Source organism: Puma concolor, chromosome E2, assembly GCF_028749965.1.
Source record: "Puma concolor isolate L17-30 chromosome E2, mPumCon1.1.hap2, whole genome shotgun sequence".
Classification (NCBI taxonomy): Eukaryota; Metazoa; Chordata; class Mammalia; order Carnivora; family Felidae; genus Puma; species Puma concolor.
In genome coordinates, this window is record NC_141681.1 from 60,963,495 (window position 1) to 60,982,850 (window position 19,356).

At 46.0% G+C, this 19,356-nt stretch overlaps 1 protein-coding gene across 5 annotated transcripts in view; it reads right to left on the bottom strand.

The window, feature by feature from the left end:
* Positions 1-272: 272 nt before the first annotated feature.
* The window catches only part of PEG3 (paternally expressed 3), a 32,850-nt gene continuing 13,766 nt past the window's right edge, over positions 273-19,356 (bottom strand). For all 5 annotated transcript variants that reach the window (XM_025914638.2, XM_086690782.1, XM_086690781.1 and 2 more), the window contains 8 exons: positions 17,730-17,806; positions 14,998-15,477; positions 14,304-14,393; positions 13,454-13,603; positions 13,260-13,369; positions 9,238-9,340; positions 8,084-8,176; positions 273-7,915 (listed from right to left, as the gene is read on the bottom strand). In XM_025914638.2, the coding sequence (XP_025770423.1) occupies positions 3,891-7,915; positions 8,084-8,176; positions 9,238-9,340; positions 13,260-13,369; positions 13,454-13,603; positions 14,304-14,393; positions 14,998-15,391 (4,965 nt within the window). In that variant the 5' untranslated portion in view covers positions 15,392-15,477; positions 17,730-17,806 and the 3' untranslated portion in view covers positions 273-3,890. The remainder of the gene's footprint in view (positions 7,916-8,083; positions 8,177-9,237; positions 9,341-13,259; positions 13,370-13,453; positions 13,604-14,303; positions 14,394-14,997; positions 15,478-17,729; positions 17,807-19,356) is intronic.

The window sequence follows — 19,356 nt, forward strand, 5'->3', positions numbered from 1 at the left end:
TCTGTCTCCATCTCTCTCTGCTCCTCCCCTGCTCTCTCTCTCTCGCTCTCAAAAATAAAATAAAAACATAGAAAAAAAAAATTTAATGCATAATCATGCACTCTTAAAAGGAATTGTTGAGATATACAATACTTAAAAATGGAGTAAGATTTGTAAGCCAAACTTAAGGGCCTAAGGAGGCACTGAGCTTTTGGATTTCTGGTCATAACAAAAGACTATATTTACCAACCCCAAACTTGTAAAATGGACAAAAGAGGAGACTGACCAATATCTTATTTTTAACTTTATTTTTATTGTTGACACTATTACAGATAGATAGAACAACCACAACCATATTAACAAACCAAAAACCTGTGCACAGAAACAAGATGAAGAAAATATATCAAGATGTTAACCACAGTCTTTGGATGGTGAAAATATGGGTGAGTTTCTCTTCTACATTTCTGTAACTTCAAAGTTTCTATAATGAACACATACAGTGTTTATAATGGTATATATGTAATAAAGGTGGATTACCAAAACACTATGATAGAGACCATTCGAGGAAACCAAGACAAAATATTTCACCATAATCCCACAACGACCACACAACTATTTAATTGTTTTCCATATTTCTTCCCATCTTTGACTCTATGTATACCTATCATTAACACCCTAATTATCATAGACTGGTGCACAGACCGAGATGTTAACAGCAACTGTTGCTGGGTGTTGGGAATATGGGTGAATTACTTTTCTTCTAGTTTTACTGAATTTTCCAAAGTTTGCTATGAGTATGTATTATATTTGTAATGGAGAAATACATACACAAGATTTAATACCAAAACACCAAAGGTCATTCAAGGAATTTGAGACAAAATATTTAACCATAATCCCACAATGACAACACTATTTTAATTATTTTCAGTATTTTTTTCATTTTAGACTTTATGCATACATATTTAACACTGTTATAATCACAAGCTTGTGCACTAAAACAAGATGGAGGAAATAGATCAAGATGTTAACAGTAGTTGTTGGGTGTCGGGAATATGGGTGACTTTTTCCTCTTTTCTAATTTACTATATTTTCCAAATTTTCCTCTGGGTATGTATTATGCTTGTAATGGAAACAAACATAATAAACTTTGTTATAAGAACACTATCATAAGGAACATTTGAAAACATTAAGATGAAAGTGTTTAACCATAATTCCACAAAGGTAACATAACGGCTATTCTGAATACACGTTTTGACACAGTTATAATCATAAACCTGTGCACAGAAACAAGAATAAACAAGATGTTGAAGAGTGTGTATCTGTCTTTGGAAGGTTGGAATATGGATTTTTTTTCCTCCACTTTTTTGTATTTTCCAAGTGTCTGATGATGTGTTCAAATTATGTTCACAATGGAAACGTGATTATAAACTTTTTAGTAACACTACTATAAAGAACATTCAAAGAATTTAAGAAAATAATGCTCAACTATTAGCCTACAACAACAACAACACAACAGCTTTTGACTATAAGCATACATTTTTAATCAGTTATAATTGTAGTATAAATATAATTCTGTGTCCTGCTTTTTCCACTTAATATTCCGTAAATATATTTCCACGTTGCTACATAACTCTCGATTATCATTTTCAAGCAGCTGCATACAGTCCATGAATACCTTCACGTAATCGTCCTATTGTTTTGGCATTTATGTCATTCCTAATTTTTCACTAACATGAGATTGGAATGGACACCCTGTCATTTGGCAAGTTGTTTTCTGAAAAGGTTCTACCAATTAATACTGCCAACAGCGATCAACCCAAGTTCACCCTGATAACATAACGCTGGTTCCCATCTAAAGGGTCCCCCTCCTGTGCTGTGGGGCCTCGATTCTCCTGTTTTCTTGGCTGTCCATTCCAACCTCAGGTCCTTCGATGCAGCTGGCCCTCACCTATACCAAAAAGGCCCCTTCTTCACTGCCCAGGACATCCGGCTCAATTCATTCCCACCAACCTGGGCTTCCCAGCCCTGCTTCCCATTTTTCCTTCTGTCTGCTTCCCCACCCTCCTAGATCTGGCGATGTATTAGGACTTCCTTCTTTGGCTTCCTCATTCCTGCTTCGTGCTCTCAACCCTACAGCCTTCCTCAACTTTGGCATTCCCTGCAGCTCTGACACACGTTCCCCAAGCCCTAACCACGCGGATCTAGGAGAGGAAGATTTAGACACGTTCCCCCAGCACATAGGTTAATTTTGCTTGCTCAAATTATCTGCTGTTGTCTTTTGCTCACTTAATCTACAGATCCACTTCTAAGGTTTTTTTTTTTTTAATTTTTTTTTCCAGCCAACTCAAAGCCAAAAAATTTAATAGTCATTATGCAAGGGGAGGGGAAGCAAAAGGAGTACAGGTGGTCCACAGAACAGGACACAGGAAACCTCAAGCTATGAGGTCAATTTGTGATTAAATGGAAAACTGAGGTGATCCGACAAACGTGGACACTAGTGGATAGATAGCTCGGAAATACTTAGAAGGGCTGCAAGAGGGAGGAACAGATGGTAAGGAAACAAATTAAGGCTGCTGGGGAACCTGAGTCCATGTTAAGCTTAAGTTGACTGTAAAGAAAGCTTTTTTTTGTTGTTTTTTGTTTTTTTTTTTTTGTTTTTTTTAATTTTTAAAATTTAAGTTAGACATGGGGGAGGAGGGTCAGACAGGTGAAGACAAGAAATCAGGTAAGCGATAGAAAGCTCTAAGGATACTAGCTCCTGGGCACCCAGGGTGCAGACTGACTTGTGGCAGTTCACACTACTGAAGCCACGATGCTACTTGTCACTTAAGGCAGGAAGCGCACAAAGGAAGTGATGGAAGTTGTTAGCCTGCATCCTTATTTACAACACAAAAGTCTCTCCCTCTGGTTCTCAACCGTCAGTAGGCACTACTGTGATCTAGTGATGGTTGCAACCCACTCTTTAAAGGCAAAAACGTAGGATTTATAGGGAAAAGCTTCAGTTTTTGTAAATTCGTTATCAAACACACATCAGGTTGGTTAAAAAAAAAAACAAAACTTGTAATATTTTAGCATGAGAACCACTGCAAGGTACAATGTGGCAACCAACCACTTTGGGTCACAAAAGGCCAATCCACATATTGTAAAGGCTTACACAGCATTAGGTTCCAAAGTGTTGGTGTTGACGAAATGGCTGAAAAGGAAGTTCAAAACACTTCTCTTTTCAAACAGCAAAGAATAAAAGACATTTTACCTTTCATGCTTACACTTGTACAGGAATACTTAAGAGTAAGGAATGACACACAATTACTCGAAACGATACCAATGGGGTCCAAATAATGCACAAGAAGTCTTTCTCAGAATCTAAGATGCTTAGAAATATATTCTAATTTGTTGCTCTCTTCCTCCTCCAAAAAAAAAAAAAATCCGAGTACCAGGTAAGGTACCTCTGCACAGTAAACTGTAACTGTATATCATATCAAATCCAAAGATATGTGATTACTGTTTTGCTACGATATGCTATTTTATATACACTGCAGGGAGCATTATATATAGGTTACAGAAATGTCATTTACAGTTGACTGGGGCGATTTCTGTAGTCTCAAAAACCCCTGGGGTTTTCCCTCAATAAGGTCACTCAGATGCAAGGTATGTGCTAGAGCTTTCCCATATGCACACACTGGTGCTGGATGGGAGACAGCTGGATGGGGGAGAGCTAGATGGGGGAGAGCTGAGACCAAAGCAGTTTCCACCTTTGGTTTCTTTTTAGTCTGAGTTGTCTGATGTTAAAAGTCAGGTGTGTACGTGCCAAGGTAAGTTTCTTCTGACATTGTTATGGATTGGTCTGAAGTCTCTGGTTTAGTAAGGGTCAAGTTCTAAGTGAAGGTTTCCTAACCTTTATACTTATGTTCTCAGCCGGTATGAGTATTCTGGTGTCTAGCGAGGGACAGGCGATCACTGAAAAGCTGCCCACAGACATCACACTTGAAATACTTGTCATCGGCCCTGTCGTTGTCGCTGGTGCTGGTGCTGGCATGTTCAGTGTAGCGGGAGCTTTCCCCATAGACATTTCCAGGCTCAAATATTATCACCCTGGCATGGGTTTTCAGGTGCTCGCCATAGGCAGAGTTGGAAGCAAAGGTTTCTCCGCATTCCCTGCAGTCGTAGTATGGCTCCTCAACCTGAATCTCTTGATCTTCGCCTTCTTCTTCTGGGTCTTCGATCCCTGCCCCATCTGGCTCATCAGCATCTCCCTCTGGCTCTTCAGCTCTTTCCTCTGGGTCTTCGATCCCTGCCCCGTCTGGTTCATCAGCATCTCCATTGGGCTGTTCGGCCTCTCCGTTGGGCTGTTCGGCTTCCCCATCTGGCTCTGCAGCCTCCCCATCTGGTCCCTCGGCCTCTCCATTGGGCTCGGCGGCCTCCACATTGGGCTCGGCAGCCTCCACCTCAGGCTCGGCAGCCTCCACCTCGGGCTCGGCAGCCTCTACGTTTGACCCCTGGATCCGCAGCACTTCTCGTGGAACAAGGACATTGGCTTCCACCTCCTGGGCTCCTTCTTCTTCCTCTTCTTCAAGATGAAGCTTCTGATGCTTGGTGAGAACGGTGTTATGAATAAAGGACTTCCCACAGTCCTTGCATTCATAGAATGGTGAATCTCTTTTGGGGGGCTCAGTAAGAAATGAAGTATGAACAAAAGAGGCCCCATAATCATAGGGCTCGTCTTTCTCGTGAATTCTCATGTGCTCCCTAAGGTCTGACTGATTGAGGAAGGTTTCTCCACATGTTTTACATTCATAGTGTTTCTCTTCGGTTTGACTTCTCTGAAACTCAGTAAGGGCTAAGCCTGGACTCACTGCATCTTCACTTCTCTGGCCCTGTTCCGGTAAATCCTCTCTGGTGTGAATTCTCATATGCTCACCGAGGACAGAGCCATGAATGAAGTCTTGTCCGCACACGTGGCACTGAAGGGATGTTCCTGCAGTGGGATTCTTCTGTGGGGCACGAGGCCTCCGTGGGTTGATGACCAGGGGCTGCACAAAAGGCTCATCATACCTTCTTTGGCCATAAAATTGATCTTGCTCGTGGATTTTCTGATGCTCAAAAAGGAATGAGCTATGAACGAAGGATTCCCCACATGCCGGGCATTCATAGAGCTGCTCTCCAATGTAATCTTTCTGATACTCGCTGACAGAATGGGTGTGGATTACAGAATGGGTGTACTCACGACTATCGATGAGATACTCTCTGCCATGAACTTTCTGATGATCCTTAAGGTCTGCGCGATCCGCAAAGCCTAGCCCACAGTCCTTACAGCCATAGATTGCATCTTCAGGCTCGTCCTGCTCGTCCTGCTCATCTGGCTCATTCTGCCGAGGCTCTTCCGGCCGAGGCCCTTCGAGGCCTATGCCCTGAATAACAGTGTCTCCAAAGAGCTTCCGACCATGGAATTCTTCTCGGGCATAGATTTTCTGATGTGCACCAAGGTCTCCGATGGTGGCAAAGCATTCCCCACACTCCCTGCATCTGTTGCGTACTTGCTGTTCAGCGTAACTTGTCTGCGCTTGCTCCTCGTCATAACTGATTTGTGTCGGTTGCACCATGTAGCTCGTTTGTGCTGCTTGCTGTGTGTAACTCATGTGCCCTGGCTGTACAGCGTAACTCATGTGCATTCCAGAGTAACTCGTCTGCACTGGGTGTTTGGCATAACTCGTTTGCGCTGCTTGGTCAGAGTACCTCATCTGTGATGAGTGTCCAGCATAACTTGTCTGTGGTTGCTGCTCAGCGTAACTCGTCTGAGGATCAGTAGAGACTAAGCTGCGAATTACAGAACGTTCGTAGTTTTTACTTCCAGAGGGCTTCTTTCTATCGTGAATCTTCAGATGCTCAGTGAGGTCGTAGCTACGAACAAAAGATTCTCCACACTCTGGACATTCGTAGAATTTCTCTCTAGGGCGAAATGTTTGATGGTCACCAAAACGTAGGGAGTGAATTACAGAGGTCTCATAGTTCCTACGCTCAATGTTTTTCTTCTTCGAACGAGCCTTCTGATGTTCACGGACATTTGAGGTGGGAGTAGATGATTCGCCATCCTTCTTAAGTTCACTGGATCCCTGACTAGTTGGACTTTTCTGAGATTCCATATGGGATACACTTTGTATGACAGAGTCCTTGTAGTTGTTATTCTTACCCCCTTCATTAGGGTTCTCTCTGGCAGGAGTTTTCTGTTGCTTATCATGACGGTCTGAAACAGAAGTGGAGGATTCTCCCTTCTCTTCACATTCAACGACTTCATTTCCATCGCAACTTTTGGGAGGTTTGAAAGCGGCTACACTATGGATAACAGACCTCTCGTATTTCTTTCCTTCAGAGGTATTCTCTCCAGCATGGGCTTTCTGGTGTTCGGTAACACCTGAGCTTTGAATGGTAGACTCTGCAATCACTTTTGGTTTGCTGGGCCCCACTGCACTGTGACTCTTCTCAGCCTTAGCAAAGGCTAAGCTATGAATAACAGACCTCTCATATGGTTTCCTCTCATAGACGTTTTCTTGAGGAGGAACCTTCTGGTTGTCATCAGGGTTAGAGCTGACGGTGAACGCCTTCTGGTCCTCATCATCTTCAGGTGGTCTTGTTATAGTATGACTCTTCTGGGATTCGGTGAAGGGCACGCTATGAATGACAGACTTCTCGTACCCCCTGCCTTCAAAGAGGTTCTTTCGAGAATGAATTTTCTGGTGCTCACTGAGGTCTGAGCTTTGCCTAAAGGCATCCCCACCATCTGTAAAGTCATACAGCTTCTCTTTTGGGTACGTCTTCTGACGCCTTTTAAGGGACTGACCAGGAATAAATGTTTCCTCACACACTTTACCCTTACTTTCAAAGAGGTTTCCTCTAGTATGGATCTTCTGATGTTCTTTCAGGGATGAGCTGTGATGGAAGGTCTCCCCACACACCTTACATTCATACATTTTCTCTTTACCATACGTTTTCGGAAGATCACTGGGGGGTGGGCTGGGTTTAAAGCCTTCCCCACGCTCATTATCTTTGTCATCTCTACCATGGATTTTTTGGTGGTCAATTAGGGCAGAGCTATGAAGGAAGGTTTCCTTACACACCTTACATTCATAGAATTTATCTTTCCCATATATTTTCTGGAGCTCACTGAAGGTTGGGCTAGGCATGAATGGCTCCTCATACTCCTCATCATTACATTCTGCAAGATGCTCTCTAGCATGAATTTTCCGATGTTCGGCAAGCGCGGCACTCTTATTAAAGGTTTCCCCACACTCCTTACATTCAAAGCGTTTCCCTCCAGCCTGACTTTTCTGAACCTCACTGACAGCCACACTATGAATAAACGATTCACCGTACTCATAGAGATTCTCTCTAGTATGCATGATCTGATGTTCGACAAATTCGGAAATCACACTGAAAGACCTCCCACATTCATCACACACATAGGGCATTGCCCCAAAATCAAGTGGCTGCGACTCAGTGAAGGAGGGGGCGCTAAGGCTGCTCATGCTCATGGCTTTTCTCATTTCACTACATTCAAAAGGTCTCTTCCTTGCATAGCCCTTCTGCTCGTGAGCTGAACCCTTCCCATCTGTGTCAAACTGATAGCGCCTTTTTCTTTCAAGAACTCTCTTTTTGGAAACAAGACTCGAGTTAAAATTAAAGCCTCCCCCAAAGCCATTCCCTTCATAGCCCCTCTCCTGAATCACCGACTCCCTCTTGTTGAACGAAACTTCCTTCCAATCATTGTCTGGCCTTCTGGGGAACCTCTGGGACCGATCGTTAGATTCCCTTGCCCGTCCTGATTTAGAGTTGCGTGAAACGTCCTTGATGAATTTTTCCATGATCACCCCGTGGGAAGATTCATCTTCACAAATTCCCCGCCGATGGGTTGACTTTTTGGTTTCAGGCATAGATTTTAGACCTGAAAAGAAACCCCAAGTGTAAATACTCCCTAATTCCTATACCTGTAACATTGAGACTTCTGGGATGATGGTGTGAATATAAAATGTAACAGGTCTACCAATACGTATGTACGGCTCCCATCTCATTAACTCAAATGGCCACTAGGTACAACCTGCCTCGTGCTTACCTCGACTGGTGCTTGGGTAGGCACTTCTCTTTGACCTCGATGAATGGCCCTGTGTCATGTGGGAGTGGCCGTCATCTTCCGCAAGCTGAACCCCTGTTCACAAGAATGATATGACAGCTTACGCTCCAGCTGGGCACAAGACTCATCACCGTAAGATGGTGCCTACCTTCCTAGGAACCACTAAACAGGAGGTGGCCCACGCCCAACTCCTGGAGTGTCTTCTATGTGCAGTCCCATGTCCTTACTGTCCACTCCTCAGCCCATCCTAGCCTGAATTTTATTTTTTAATATGAAGTTTGTTGTCAAATTGGTTTCCATACAATACCCAGTGCTCATCCCAACAGGTGCCCTCCTCAATGCCCATCACCCATTTTCCCCTCCCTCCCACCCCCCATCAACCCTCAGTTTATTCTCAGTTTTTAAGAGTCTCTTATGGTTTGGCTCCCTCCCTCTCTAACTTTTTTTCTTCCTTCCCCTCCACCATGGTCTTCTATTAAGTTTCTCAGGATCCACGTAAGAGTCAAAACATATGGTATCTGTCTTTCTCTGTATGACTTATTACCTGAATTTTAACTAATTCTCCTGATTCCACCTAGAAATCTGAACAGAGACCACTACATGTCCTGAAATTCAGTGCACCTTTTTCAGTCTTCACCTTCCTGTAATGAACACTTAAATCCTGACACCCTCTTTTTCACTGGCTTCCATGATTCTCTTCCTCTTTCTTGACTCTTCCTCAGCTGTTCCCCTAACACCAGAGCTCCTTGAGGCTCCATTGCCTTGTAAAGCTCTCTCTCCTCAGTGCCAGCCAACTGCCCACTATGCTAGCCAACTTCAAGGGAAGTCCAAACTGGAACTCAGGATCCCATTCTAAGTAGGTATTTAAAAATCCTCACTGCCACCTCTCTAGAAAAAGTACCAACTCGTGGCAAGAGCCATCTCCCCATTCTCCACGACCTTGTACAATACACTCAATATACCCAAAGCCAGAATGATTTCTCAAAAACACATCTCATCATTTATTTCTCTGCTTAAAATATTCCAAAGGCTTCTTATCACCCTTAAAATCCAAACATATTAACATGGAGTCTAATGTCCTACAGCTTTAAGAGTCAGGTGACAAAAAGCTCCAGTAACTGGGTCTCTCTGCTTACCCAGAGAGAGCAGCTTCCTGTAGTTTTCCATGTTGTCCTGAATCGGGTTCTGAGGCTTCCTGTCCTCGGTCAGGTTCACAACGTCCTGGTATGACACGGCATCCTAAAATACCAAACACAGACCTCTCGATGGAGTCCTTCCATGGGTGCCCAAGAGAGAAGAATGCTGGCAATACGGGCGCTACACACACAGATATGTAGAAAGTGCGCACAGTGTCTGGGGTTCTGAGTGATCCAGGGCGAGTTTTACTACGGACCTACTGCGTACCTACCTTGGTGCTAGACTGTGAGGAAGATCCAAAAGACGTATGACACACATTCCTTGCCCTCATGCAGCTTATAATTTGGTTGGAGAGAAAAGACTCATGAAACAATTAGAGAACAATAAACAATAAAGTGGGGTACAGATAATCAGTGCTAAATGGGTTTGGTAGAGGAACTTCAGTGGGGCCTTAAGTGGGAAGACTCTGACACAGAGAAAGGGGGCGGTGGTGTGAGAGCTTCAACAGGCCAAACATGGACTACGCGTGGCATGTGCAGGGACGGAAAACGTGTTTCAGCAGGCGTCTGGTCAGGAGGTGGGACTTAAGCCTCCCTCCGCGGTCCCACTGTGTCCTGTGTTCACCTTCACTGCACAACATGGGTACATGCTGTGCTGTTCCAGGTGTGGAGATGTCCCAAATAACCCCGATGGAACCTGAAGCACTGAATGCCTTCATTTTATAGCTGACTTTCCCACCTGCTGAACACGTCTCTAAAAGTCATTTTACAAGTCCCTGAATTACTTGGAAGAGTCTCCTATGCAGGACCTCACAGTACCTTTTCTTACTGATGCCCTAGGACATCAGCAGTCTCAGGGAAGTGTTGTCCCAGGGACCACGGATGGCACTGAGGCCTGGAGATGGATGTAAGGATGGACATAGCACCGTGGGAAGCCCACAGGTTTTGGAACCAGAGAAAACTCAAGGACCAAAGGAGGACTGTACCATTTCTGAGCCATGCAACCTTGGGAACAGAAATCTTTCTAAGCCTCAGGTTCTTCATCTGTAAAATGGGAGAGTCAGCATCAACCCGCCTTGCGATATTACAGGTGAGGGTTTTCTGCAATGGGACGTGTTGTTCAAACATCAAGAAGAATTACATAAAAAAAAAAAAATGTAAATTACTAAACTACTATGTAAAGACATTTTGATATTGAATTTATTACAGCTCCTTGCTGGGAAGTGGCACGGACACAGCCGTGTGAAATGCGGAAACAAGAGGGCACGCACGACAAGATAAACCAGCACATACACTGGGATTTAGAGGAAGGCCTCATTGATGCAACTCCCAACATCTAATGATGAAAAGCAAAAGCCACAGCCAAAACTGAGCAGAGTTTCAAAACTAGAATTCTTTCTGGGTCTGGGCTGAGAAGGCCTAGAATGACGCACAAGCTACAGAAGCTCAGGAGGCTCTAAAACTCGGGACAGGCACCCTGTAGAGCAAACTGGCATCATTTTTGCTGGTTGCCCAGCCCCTGTCCGGTGGCAAGCTCAAGAGCCAAAGCTCCACTAGGCTCAGGTTTGCGACAGTATGTCCTGAGTCCCAGCACTGGCGTATTCTGCTACGCCAGCAGGGACACAGGACATCCGTACTGAGAGGAAGGAAACCAGGGCTCCTGCCCTGGGGCGTTAGCAGAGAGAGCAGAGGAGGTCAAGAACTTGGGAGGCTCAGGGAGTCAGAAAGGTCACCGTCCCCAGTGCTGAGAGACCCCATGGGCAAAGGCAAAAGGGAAGGGTTATTTTTCACACTCTTCTTTCTGTCTGCCTGAGTAAAATAAGAGCACACTGAATTTTGAACTACGCTGTTCTATGAAAGAAAAACAATGCTTTATTTAAGGTAAAGTTAATCTCCATAAGTGGGCGTCCCTATAGTGGCTCGTCACTTAGTATCTGCAGCCAAAACGGCACCTCAACCTGCAGGAGCGCCCACCGAGTTCCACTCGAATGGGTGACACCCGGAGAGCAGGCAGCTCAGAGAGTTACATGCGGCGCTAAAAAAGGATGAGGACTTCCTGCTCTGGGTGCCTCACGATACCATTCGTCTGCCTGCCGCCAGCCTGGCATGCCGGGTTAGGAGTGACCCGCCGCGGCTAGACTCTCGGCCTACACTGACCAGGAGCCAACCCTCACCGGGGTCGAGGAAAGGCATTTAAAGAGCAAAGTAAGACAAAAGCCAATTAGCAACCTCCTCTCATCTTTATTTCATGACTGTTTCAACACCCCCTAAACAACGGCTCGTATCGCTCATCCTCTACAGACAAGTGGGAACGGAGCAGGGCTTGCAAGCCGTGCATGCACACCGCACCACATTCTCGGAGGTAAGGGCGTATCACAGAGCCTTTTTGTTTTCAAAAACCAAGCTTAAGAGTGAGTCTGTTTAGTATTTTTGTCTAGATTCCTAAAATTTTGGCCAATTTGGTTTCTTCAAATAAGATAACAAAATTAGTAGCAAACTAAGTGTGTCACAAACTTAGTTTCCCTGGCACAAGGGACAAGGACATCTGGGCTGGAGGGACAGTCACCTCCGACCCTACCCACCTTCCTCCGCATCCCTTCCCCTGTAACTGCTGCTTTGGGGTGCTCTGCTTCCAACATCTGGACACTGCCGATTCCTCCCTCTCATACACACCTGCATTCCTTATCTCCCAGACAGGGGACCAGTGACAGAGATTTCAGTGTGGGATCCGAAGCCTTCCATCGGCTGATGCCAACTTCTGAGTGCCACTGCAGGAGTGCACTGGGGACTGACCTGAGCTCTCTGCTCGGCTGCAGGACACAAGACCCTTGCAGCCAGGCCCAACCCCACCTTGTGGCTGACTCAGCAATTTTGCCCTCGGGGTTCCCCCCTGCCTGGCCTTTCTGTCTGGTTCCTGTCCCCGGGCCTTCGCCAGAGACCTCCTGACCCTACCTTCACCTGGCCTTCAGAAGTCAAGGGTTACTGCCTTCAAGATGCTTCCTTTCAAATCCAAATCCAAATCCAAACCACTGGGACAACTGCTTCCCAGCGCTCAATTTTTCCTTCCCAGAGCTCTGCGGGACGAGCATCACACGGTATCCCACGAAGGCTTATTTGTGGGACTGCTGAATTCCACTCTGTCGTTAAGGCTTGAAGTTTCCAGGGCATGTGGGGACCCAGACGACCTCAGACACCATGTCACTCCCTGACCTGGGCGAGGTCCTTAGTGCTAAAAGGAGATGCAGGTTCCTCGCACTCGGCTCCCCTTCCTCTCAAAGCCCTTTCCACGCTGCGGCTCCCCTTCAGAATGCTGGGTCACGAGTGACCCTACTCCATACAGGTCAGCCCAGATCCCAAGGCCTTTTCCCCTCCACTAATCTCCCCAGCATACCGCCTCCTAAAACTACTGCCAGAACTGCCGACACGCAGGCGGTGCCGACCGCATGCCAGGCATCACATTAAGCCCTTCTTGGATACACATGAATCACACTCACTCCTCACAGCAGCCCGCTGACCCAATCACTGCATCCATTCTTCAAATGAGGAAACTGAGGCTCAGCTTAGTCAAGCAAATGGTCCAAGGCTGCACACCTAGCAGGTGGCAGAGCTGGGCCTCACACCCAGCCCTCGCTGGCTCCAGAGCCTTCGCTCTCTCTTGCCTGTGTGCTGTGTGGATGTACAGCCTCCCTGGTTCCCTGCAGTGGGCCAGAAAGACCCCTGCAACGGTTCTGCTTCCCTGGCTCCATAGGGAACCACTGACATGACCGACGTACCACATGCCACAGTTGTGGGATGGCAAAGTGCTCCTCTGACAATGTGGGTCAATCAGAAAGTAGGCAGGAGTCACCCCAGCCACTTGCCACCTCTGCGGACAGGCCTGGGCTCCATGCAGGGCAGAAGTGCCCCTCTGCTCACCCAGGTGGGATTCTAAGGGTGGATGAGCATACCCTCCTGGGAAAGAAAGGCCTCTCTGCCATGAAATGAAGATGGCCTTTCCAGAAAGAGAGGAGACCTAAGCATACCTGGGATCTTGACTCATAATCCATCACAGAATCCCTACGTTTGCGTTCTCTTTCTGTCGCAAAAGTTGTTTTCTCCATCAGAGGAAGGGAAAGGTCCCGTTGAGGAAGTCCTGGGAAGAGACAAGGCGTCACAGAGGGACAGGGTGTGGTGTGGCCCTGCACGCCCACCAGGGAAGTCCGAGCATGGGACATACTGCCTCTGGGGTTCCTGGGGTATGGCCAGCGGTCCCGAGACCCCAGGTCTCTGCTCCTGCCTCTCCGCTCCCGGTCCCGGTCCCAGTCCAGATCCCAGTCCCGGTCTCGCTCCCGGTCCCACTCCTGGTCCCAGTCCCGGTCCCGGTCACCTGAGAAAGCCAGACATGGAGGAGTTAACACGGTTCTGGGCCACGCAGGATGGGGGCCCTAATCCCCCTCCTCCCTTGAGGAGATGGATCCCACACTGAGGTCTCCAGACTCCCATGCATGACCTGGGCTCTTTTGATTACCCTGGACCCAGAACACCACTTCTGGAGGCTTTGCCCAAGTGCCACGGACGGCAAAGCAAGCGCCACAGCGTGGTTTAGAGGCCGGTCCCCTGCAGACACTTCTGTTGTTTGCTGGCTGCCACACCATCAGCCCCACACTCTGGACCATGACTTCAGACCCGCCCGCCAGTCTCAATGTGCACATGACCCTGCTCCAAAGAGACAAAACACGTGCCCTCCCAAAAGCAAGCTTCCTTTTTAAAAGTTCTTGAAGGACCTTAAAACAGGTTTTAGAGGCAAAGTAGTGATGAACTCTGCCCCTCCTGGGCCAATTTCAAACAGCTTCAAATACTTTCTCATTATTTAAAAAAAAAATTATATTTCACACCAGACACTGGTGTCTGCTTGGATATAAAAATGTCTCATTCCATCATCAACTGTCCTTCCCCTCAGATCTGCACCGCTGTCTCCACTGATGGTGCCAGGCCCACCATACACTTCTGGGCACTGGGCGGAGCTGGTAGCCGGGGAAGCTGGGCCCAAGTCTGCCCCAATGGCGTAACCTGACACAGTTACTCACTGCAGAATGATGACGCAGAACGTGGCGGTGGGGACTCTGCTCCCTTCCGGCTCATGCTGTCTTCGCTGCGGAGGTCACTGTTGTGGTCATCTGAGAGGACCAGACACTGACTTAATGCTCTATCACCTCTCGCCTGTGTTCTCAAAATAGCTCCCCCGAGTGGAGTCTGCCCTTGCCCCAACCGTGCAACCCCCTGCCTCCCCGGGAAGCTGGAGGGATCTGATCCCCACATTCCTCAGCTTCCTACCACGCCTGGGCAGGCTACGTGGCTGCGACCGCCCTCACCTCCTCTCCACACAGCAGCCACACACAGCTCTCTGGGGTAACACACCCTTTGTGTCATGAAAAGGAGCCCAGGCCAGGGTTGTGAGGTGCACAGAGGCTTGTCAGTTCCTCACAGAGGCCCTCACTGAGGTGTGCCTTTCCTACCCACACCACCTTAAGGCGGCAGTTCTTAACTGGGGCGCTCTACTCCCCGGGGACAGGTGGTAACATCACGTCTGGCTGTCACAGCTGGGGAGGGGTGCAACCGGCATCCTGTGGGTAGTAGAGAGGGGCTAGGGGTGTGTCACTGCACATCCTATGACAGGCTGGCACCCCACGAAGAGAGTGACCTGGCCTCGACTACCAATGGTGCTGCGGCTGTGAACCCCAGGGAGATCATGGCTCCCCAACAGCCTCCACCGTGCCTCACCTCCTGGTTCATACATCTCCTTGTAATTTTCCAGCAGAGTAACTAGCTTCTCACAGTTCTCGGGCTTTTTTGCCCGCACCCAAGGCTTGATCTTTTCTGGAAGGATGGTCAGGTACTGCTCAAGGACCAAGAGCTCGATAATCTCCTCCTTGGTGCGAGTCTCTGGCTGCAGCCAATCGAGGCAGAGGTTTCGGAGTTTGAACAGTGTCTTCCGAGGCCCAACAAATTCCACGTAGAGGAAATTCCGAAACCTCTGATGAAAGAATTCAGGGTCAGTTGCACCTTCTCTTATGGTGGCATCCGGCTCCTTAGTCAAGTCACTGTCTATCTCATGCACATCTGGGGCCCAAGACTTCTTGGGTTTGGTGGCAGACAAGTACTTTGGAGGCAGCATTTTTCTAAGTGAGATTTTCACTGGAGGAACCAAACATGAGTCAACAGGAAAGACGCGGCAGGCTGTGACAGTCAGTACTCAGGGACCTGTAGATCGCAAGGAGATACACACATGTCCCAGAAGTTGAGGATCAGGCAGCAGTGTGGGGCTGCCCTACAAGGGCATCAACAACACTTTGTGAACAAACCACGGGGGCAGAGATGTGCACACTCGCAATACACAGATGCATGCGCAGCACACGAACATAGCCTCCCACAGGGGTAACAAGCATGACCTCTGGGCACCATCAAACCTGTTTGAGAGTCACCTCTGCTACTAATGGGTGTCATGACTGTGGGCAACTACTCAACATCCTGGAGTCTGTCCCCTTATCTACACCAGGGAACAACAGCCCTCAACCCTTTTTAAAACTGTGAGATTAAATAAGCTAATATACCTAAAAGGCCTACCAACCCAATGCCCACAATGCTCAAGGTGCCAGGCATTACTAAAAGTGGAGGTTGATTTTTGTTCTCAGCAAAAATGGAAAAGGGGATACAGAGAATGAGGGCCAAACCTACCATTTCTGGTGACCTCTGAACATCTCTATCACTGTGGAAAGTTCTACTGGCCAGAGTGGCAGTCTGCAGGTCTGCTCAGGACCCCTTCCCTCGGCACCGCACACCCTTCTGACGAGTGCCTGTCCTGAACCCCAGCCTCGGGCTCTGCTAACACCACCTCCTCCGATAGGTCTCCTGAGCTGCACTATCCATCTCTCAGGTGTTGCAAGCACTCCTCACATGTATTTTTAAATGCTGCAGTTAACTTGCCCCTCTCTGCAGCCTAAACTATAAACTCTACTCGAGGGATTAGAGACTCACTTTTCCAGACTTGTATCCTCTAGTGTCTGCCTGGCACAAAGTCAGGTACCAACAATGGTAGAACAGATTGAAATTAACAGACATAAACCCATTTAAAAACTGGTTTTAGGGGCATCTGGATGGCTCAGTTGGTTAAGCATCCAGCTCTTAGTGTCGGCTCAGGTCATGATCTCACAGTTTTGTGAGTTTGAGCCCCGCATGGTGCTCTGTGCTGACAGCGTGGAGCCTACTTGGAATTTTTTCTCTCTCTCCCTCTCTCTCTCTGCCCCTCCCCTGCTCATGCTGTCTCTTTCTCAAAAATAAATAAATAAACTTTAAAAATAAATGAATAAATAAATAAGTAAACAAATAAATAAATAAATAAAATAAGTTTTAGATGTAGGCACGCATTATTACATGGCTGAAGAAGCACAGCGAAGTTTCTGGGGAGAGAGAACATCCTGGATTAACATCTATGCCCTTGCTTCCAAAGAACATTCTGGTGTGTCACCCACCCTCACCTGCCCACTTTTCTACCAACCCCTCTAGGAAAGAACCAGCTTTGATAATCCTCTGTATTGCTGCATTTATTTAGCTAGTTGTCTTTTTATTATCTGCCCCTTCTTTTTAGAAAAACCTCTTAGACTGAGTTTAAAAGCTGATTTTCATCTTTTTTCTAACATAACCAATTAAGGCTATACATTTCCCGTTACCTAAACCATCTCCCTCTGTGGACAGCCACAAATGGTACAAGAAGGTAGGCAATATGGGAAAGAAATTTAGGTTTGGGTGGGTGAATTAATTCACCTGACAGTTTTGTCCTTCTGGCTTTACTTCCAAGGAAGAACAAAACAATATGCAGCAAAAATTCTATGCTTTTGTTTTAAATGGAAAACCAGTAAGTTTAAAATTAAAGTTCTTTCTTTAATGTTTAAAGAGAAAACAAGGTGTTTCATTTATCATTGGGGAATAAATGTAGCAAACTCTGCCATGCCCTTTTCCCCCCTGCAGTGATGGGCTTCGGTTCTGCTCACGCACAAACACCACCCCCACACATGCTCTCTCCCACTGCTGTCCTCTGAAGCATCAGCACACACACACGCACTCGGCGCGCGCACGCACACACACGTCCATCAGGAAGATCCTCAGCAATCAAGCACTGCCTCCCTGTCTGCCCTGCCCTCCTTGAGGACGGGTGACAACAGAGGAGAGGGCATGAGATGGCACCCTGCCAGGCAGAAGACTTCCAAAGCCAGGGAAGGAAAAGGACAAGTATCCAGTCTCTGAGGACTAGAGTGATGCTTGGCTAAGAGGGACAGAGAGACTGCCCCTGACAAGGCAGAGCTCTCAAACCCAGCAGGCCCGAATGGCAAAGATGAAAGGGCAGGAAGCCCAAGATTACTCTTTGGCATTCATATCCCAGAGGAAACTCCAGTCCCCTAGAAGACGCTAGTGCAACTTCTCAGAGGTGACAGGATACCTTCAGGTATGTAAATCACCTGTTTGGGAAGAGGATCCTTTCCAGAACTTCAGAACAAGCAGCTCTCCACGGGAACAGAGTCAAAATGCCAGGGACCTGCAGACATTTCAAAGACAAAAATATATGGACAAATAAACATGGAAGAAATGTAAAAAGAGTGTTAGAGAATTAATTCTCCAAATGGCTGTGAATTCAGACAGCATTAGAGGTGAGGACTTATATACCGCCTTCAAGAAAAGGCCAATTCCCAGGTCATAAACCAACAAAGAGAAATAGAAAGCCTTCCCATTGTCTTTATGAAATCAGAATAATTTAAAAAGCCACTACAAAACTAGCATTAACAAACCACAGATCAAATTCAGTTATAAAAGCAGACAAAAATCTCTGGCACTATCACTGTTGAACACTATTCTTCAGAGTTCCAGCCAATTACGAGGCAAGAAAAATGTGAGGCATAAAGAAAGATCTAAAACTATCATTCTCTTTTATGTAAGAGCATTCACTCAGATTTTGTGAATCAATGGAAGCAGACCTGACAATAATTTAATAAGAAAATCACTTACAACAGGCTCCCTAAATATGTATCAGCAATTAAAAATTTTAAATAGTGGGAAGAGAACTGCCATTATAAAGACAGAAAAGATTTAATGAAAGACAATACCATCCACATGGATAAGATTACAAATTATAATAATAAAAGGCAGTAAATGGAGAGACATAGGATAATCATGGGAGATGTATGGATCTGGCATATTAAAGCTCTAAAACCTCCCCCAAGTTAATCTATATAATTTAATGGAACTTCAAAGAATATTAATGTTGGGGAACTTGGCGATGGTTCCAAAGTTGACCTGGAAGAGTTCCATTTGGTCAATATTTTGAAAATTCACATATCAAAAGACCAACAATCCATACAAAAAATTTAAGAAATATTTTCACGTAATCTCATGGTAAGAAAGTTCTTTTATAATATGCCTGAAGGAGAAAGACTACATAAAAATAACAATGATGGTTGTTTACACCATCAAAACCTAAGAAATAAAACAACAAAAAGACCCACTTGTAACTTATGATAAGAAAGTGGATTCTCTTAGGAATTGTGGTCTAAGTTGACCACACGTAGTCAAGTATCCGGCAGTGGCGTGAAACGTGGCATTTACAAACTAGTCAGGAAGGCACACATTACTTCAGTAAACAGTGGTGGAAAACTAGCCAATCTTTCACTTGGGGGGAGAAGGTCATAGCATACATGAAAATGCTAAAACTAAAATCAAAATAAAATAAATAAAAGATTACTTTTTAGAATTATGGAGCAGGAAAGGGCTCTTCTAACTAGATGATAAAATTGAGAGCTATTAAGGACAACTTTGACTTCATATATGTACTTGTTTACTATGGTAATTTTTCCTCCCAGTACACATCTATTTGAAGCACAAACCACCAGCAGGTGAAAACTACATACAGTAACTGTAGGATGAAAAGGTTTGACAGAGAATCAATAATTTTTCCAAGAAAATACAGGCAGGCAAACCTGACTCAGAAAGCAGAGGAAAATCTAGGGAAGAAATTTAAAAAGATGAAATAATTTAAGGAGCAACTTCCATAAAAGTTCCATGAGCAATGAGTTCACCATGTTATAAAAACCC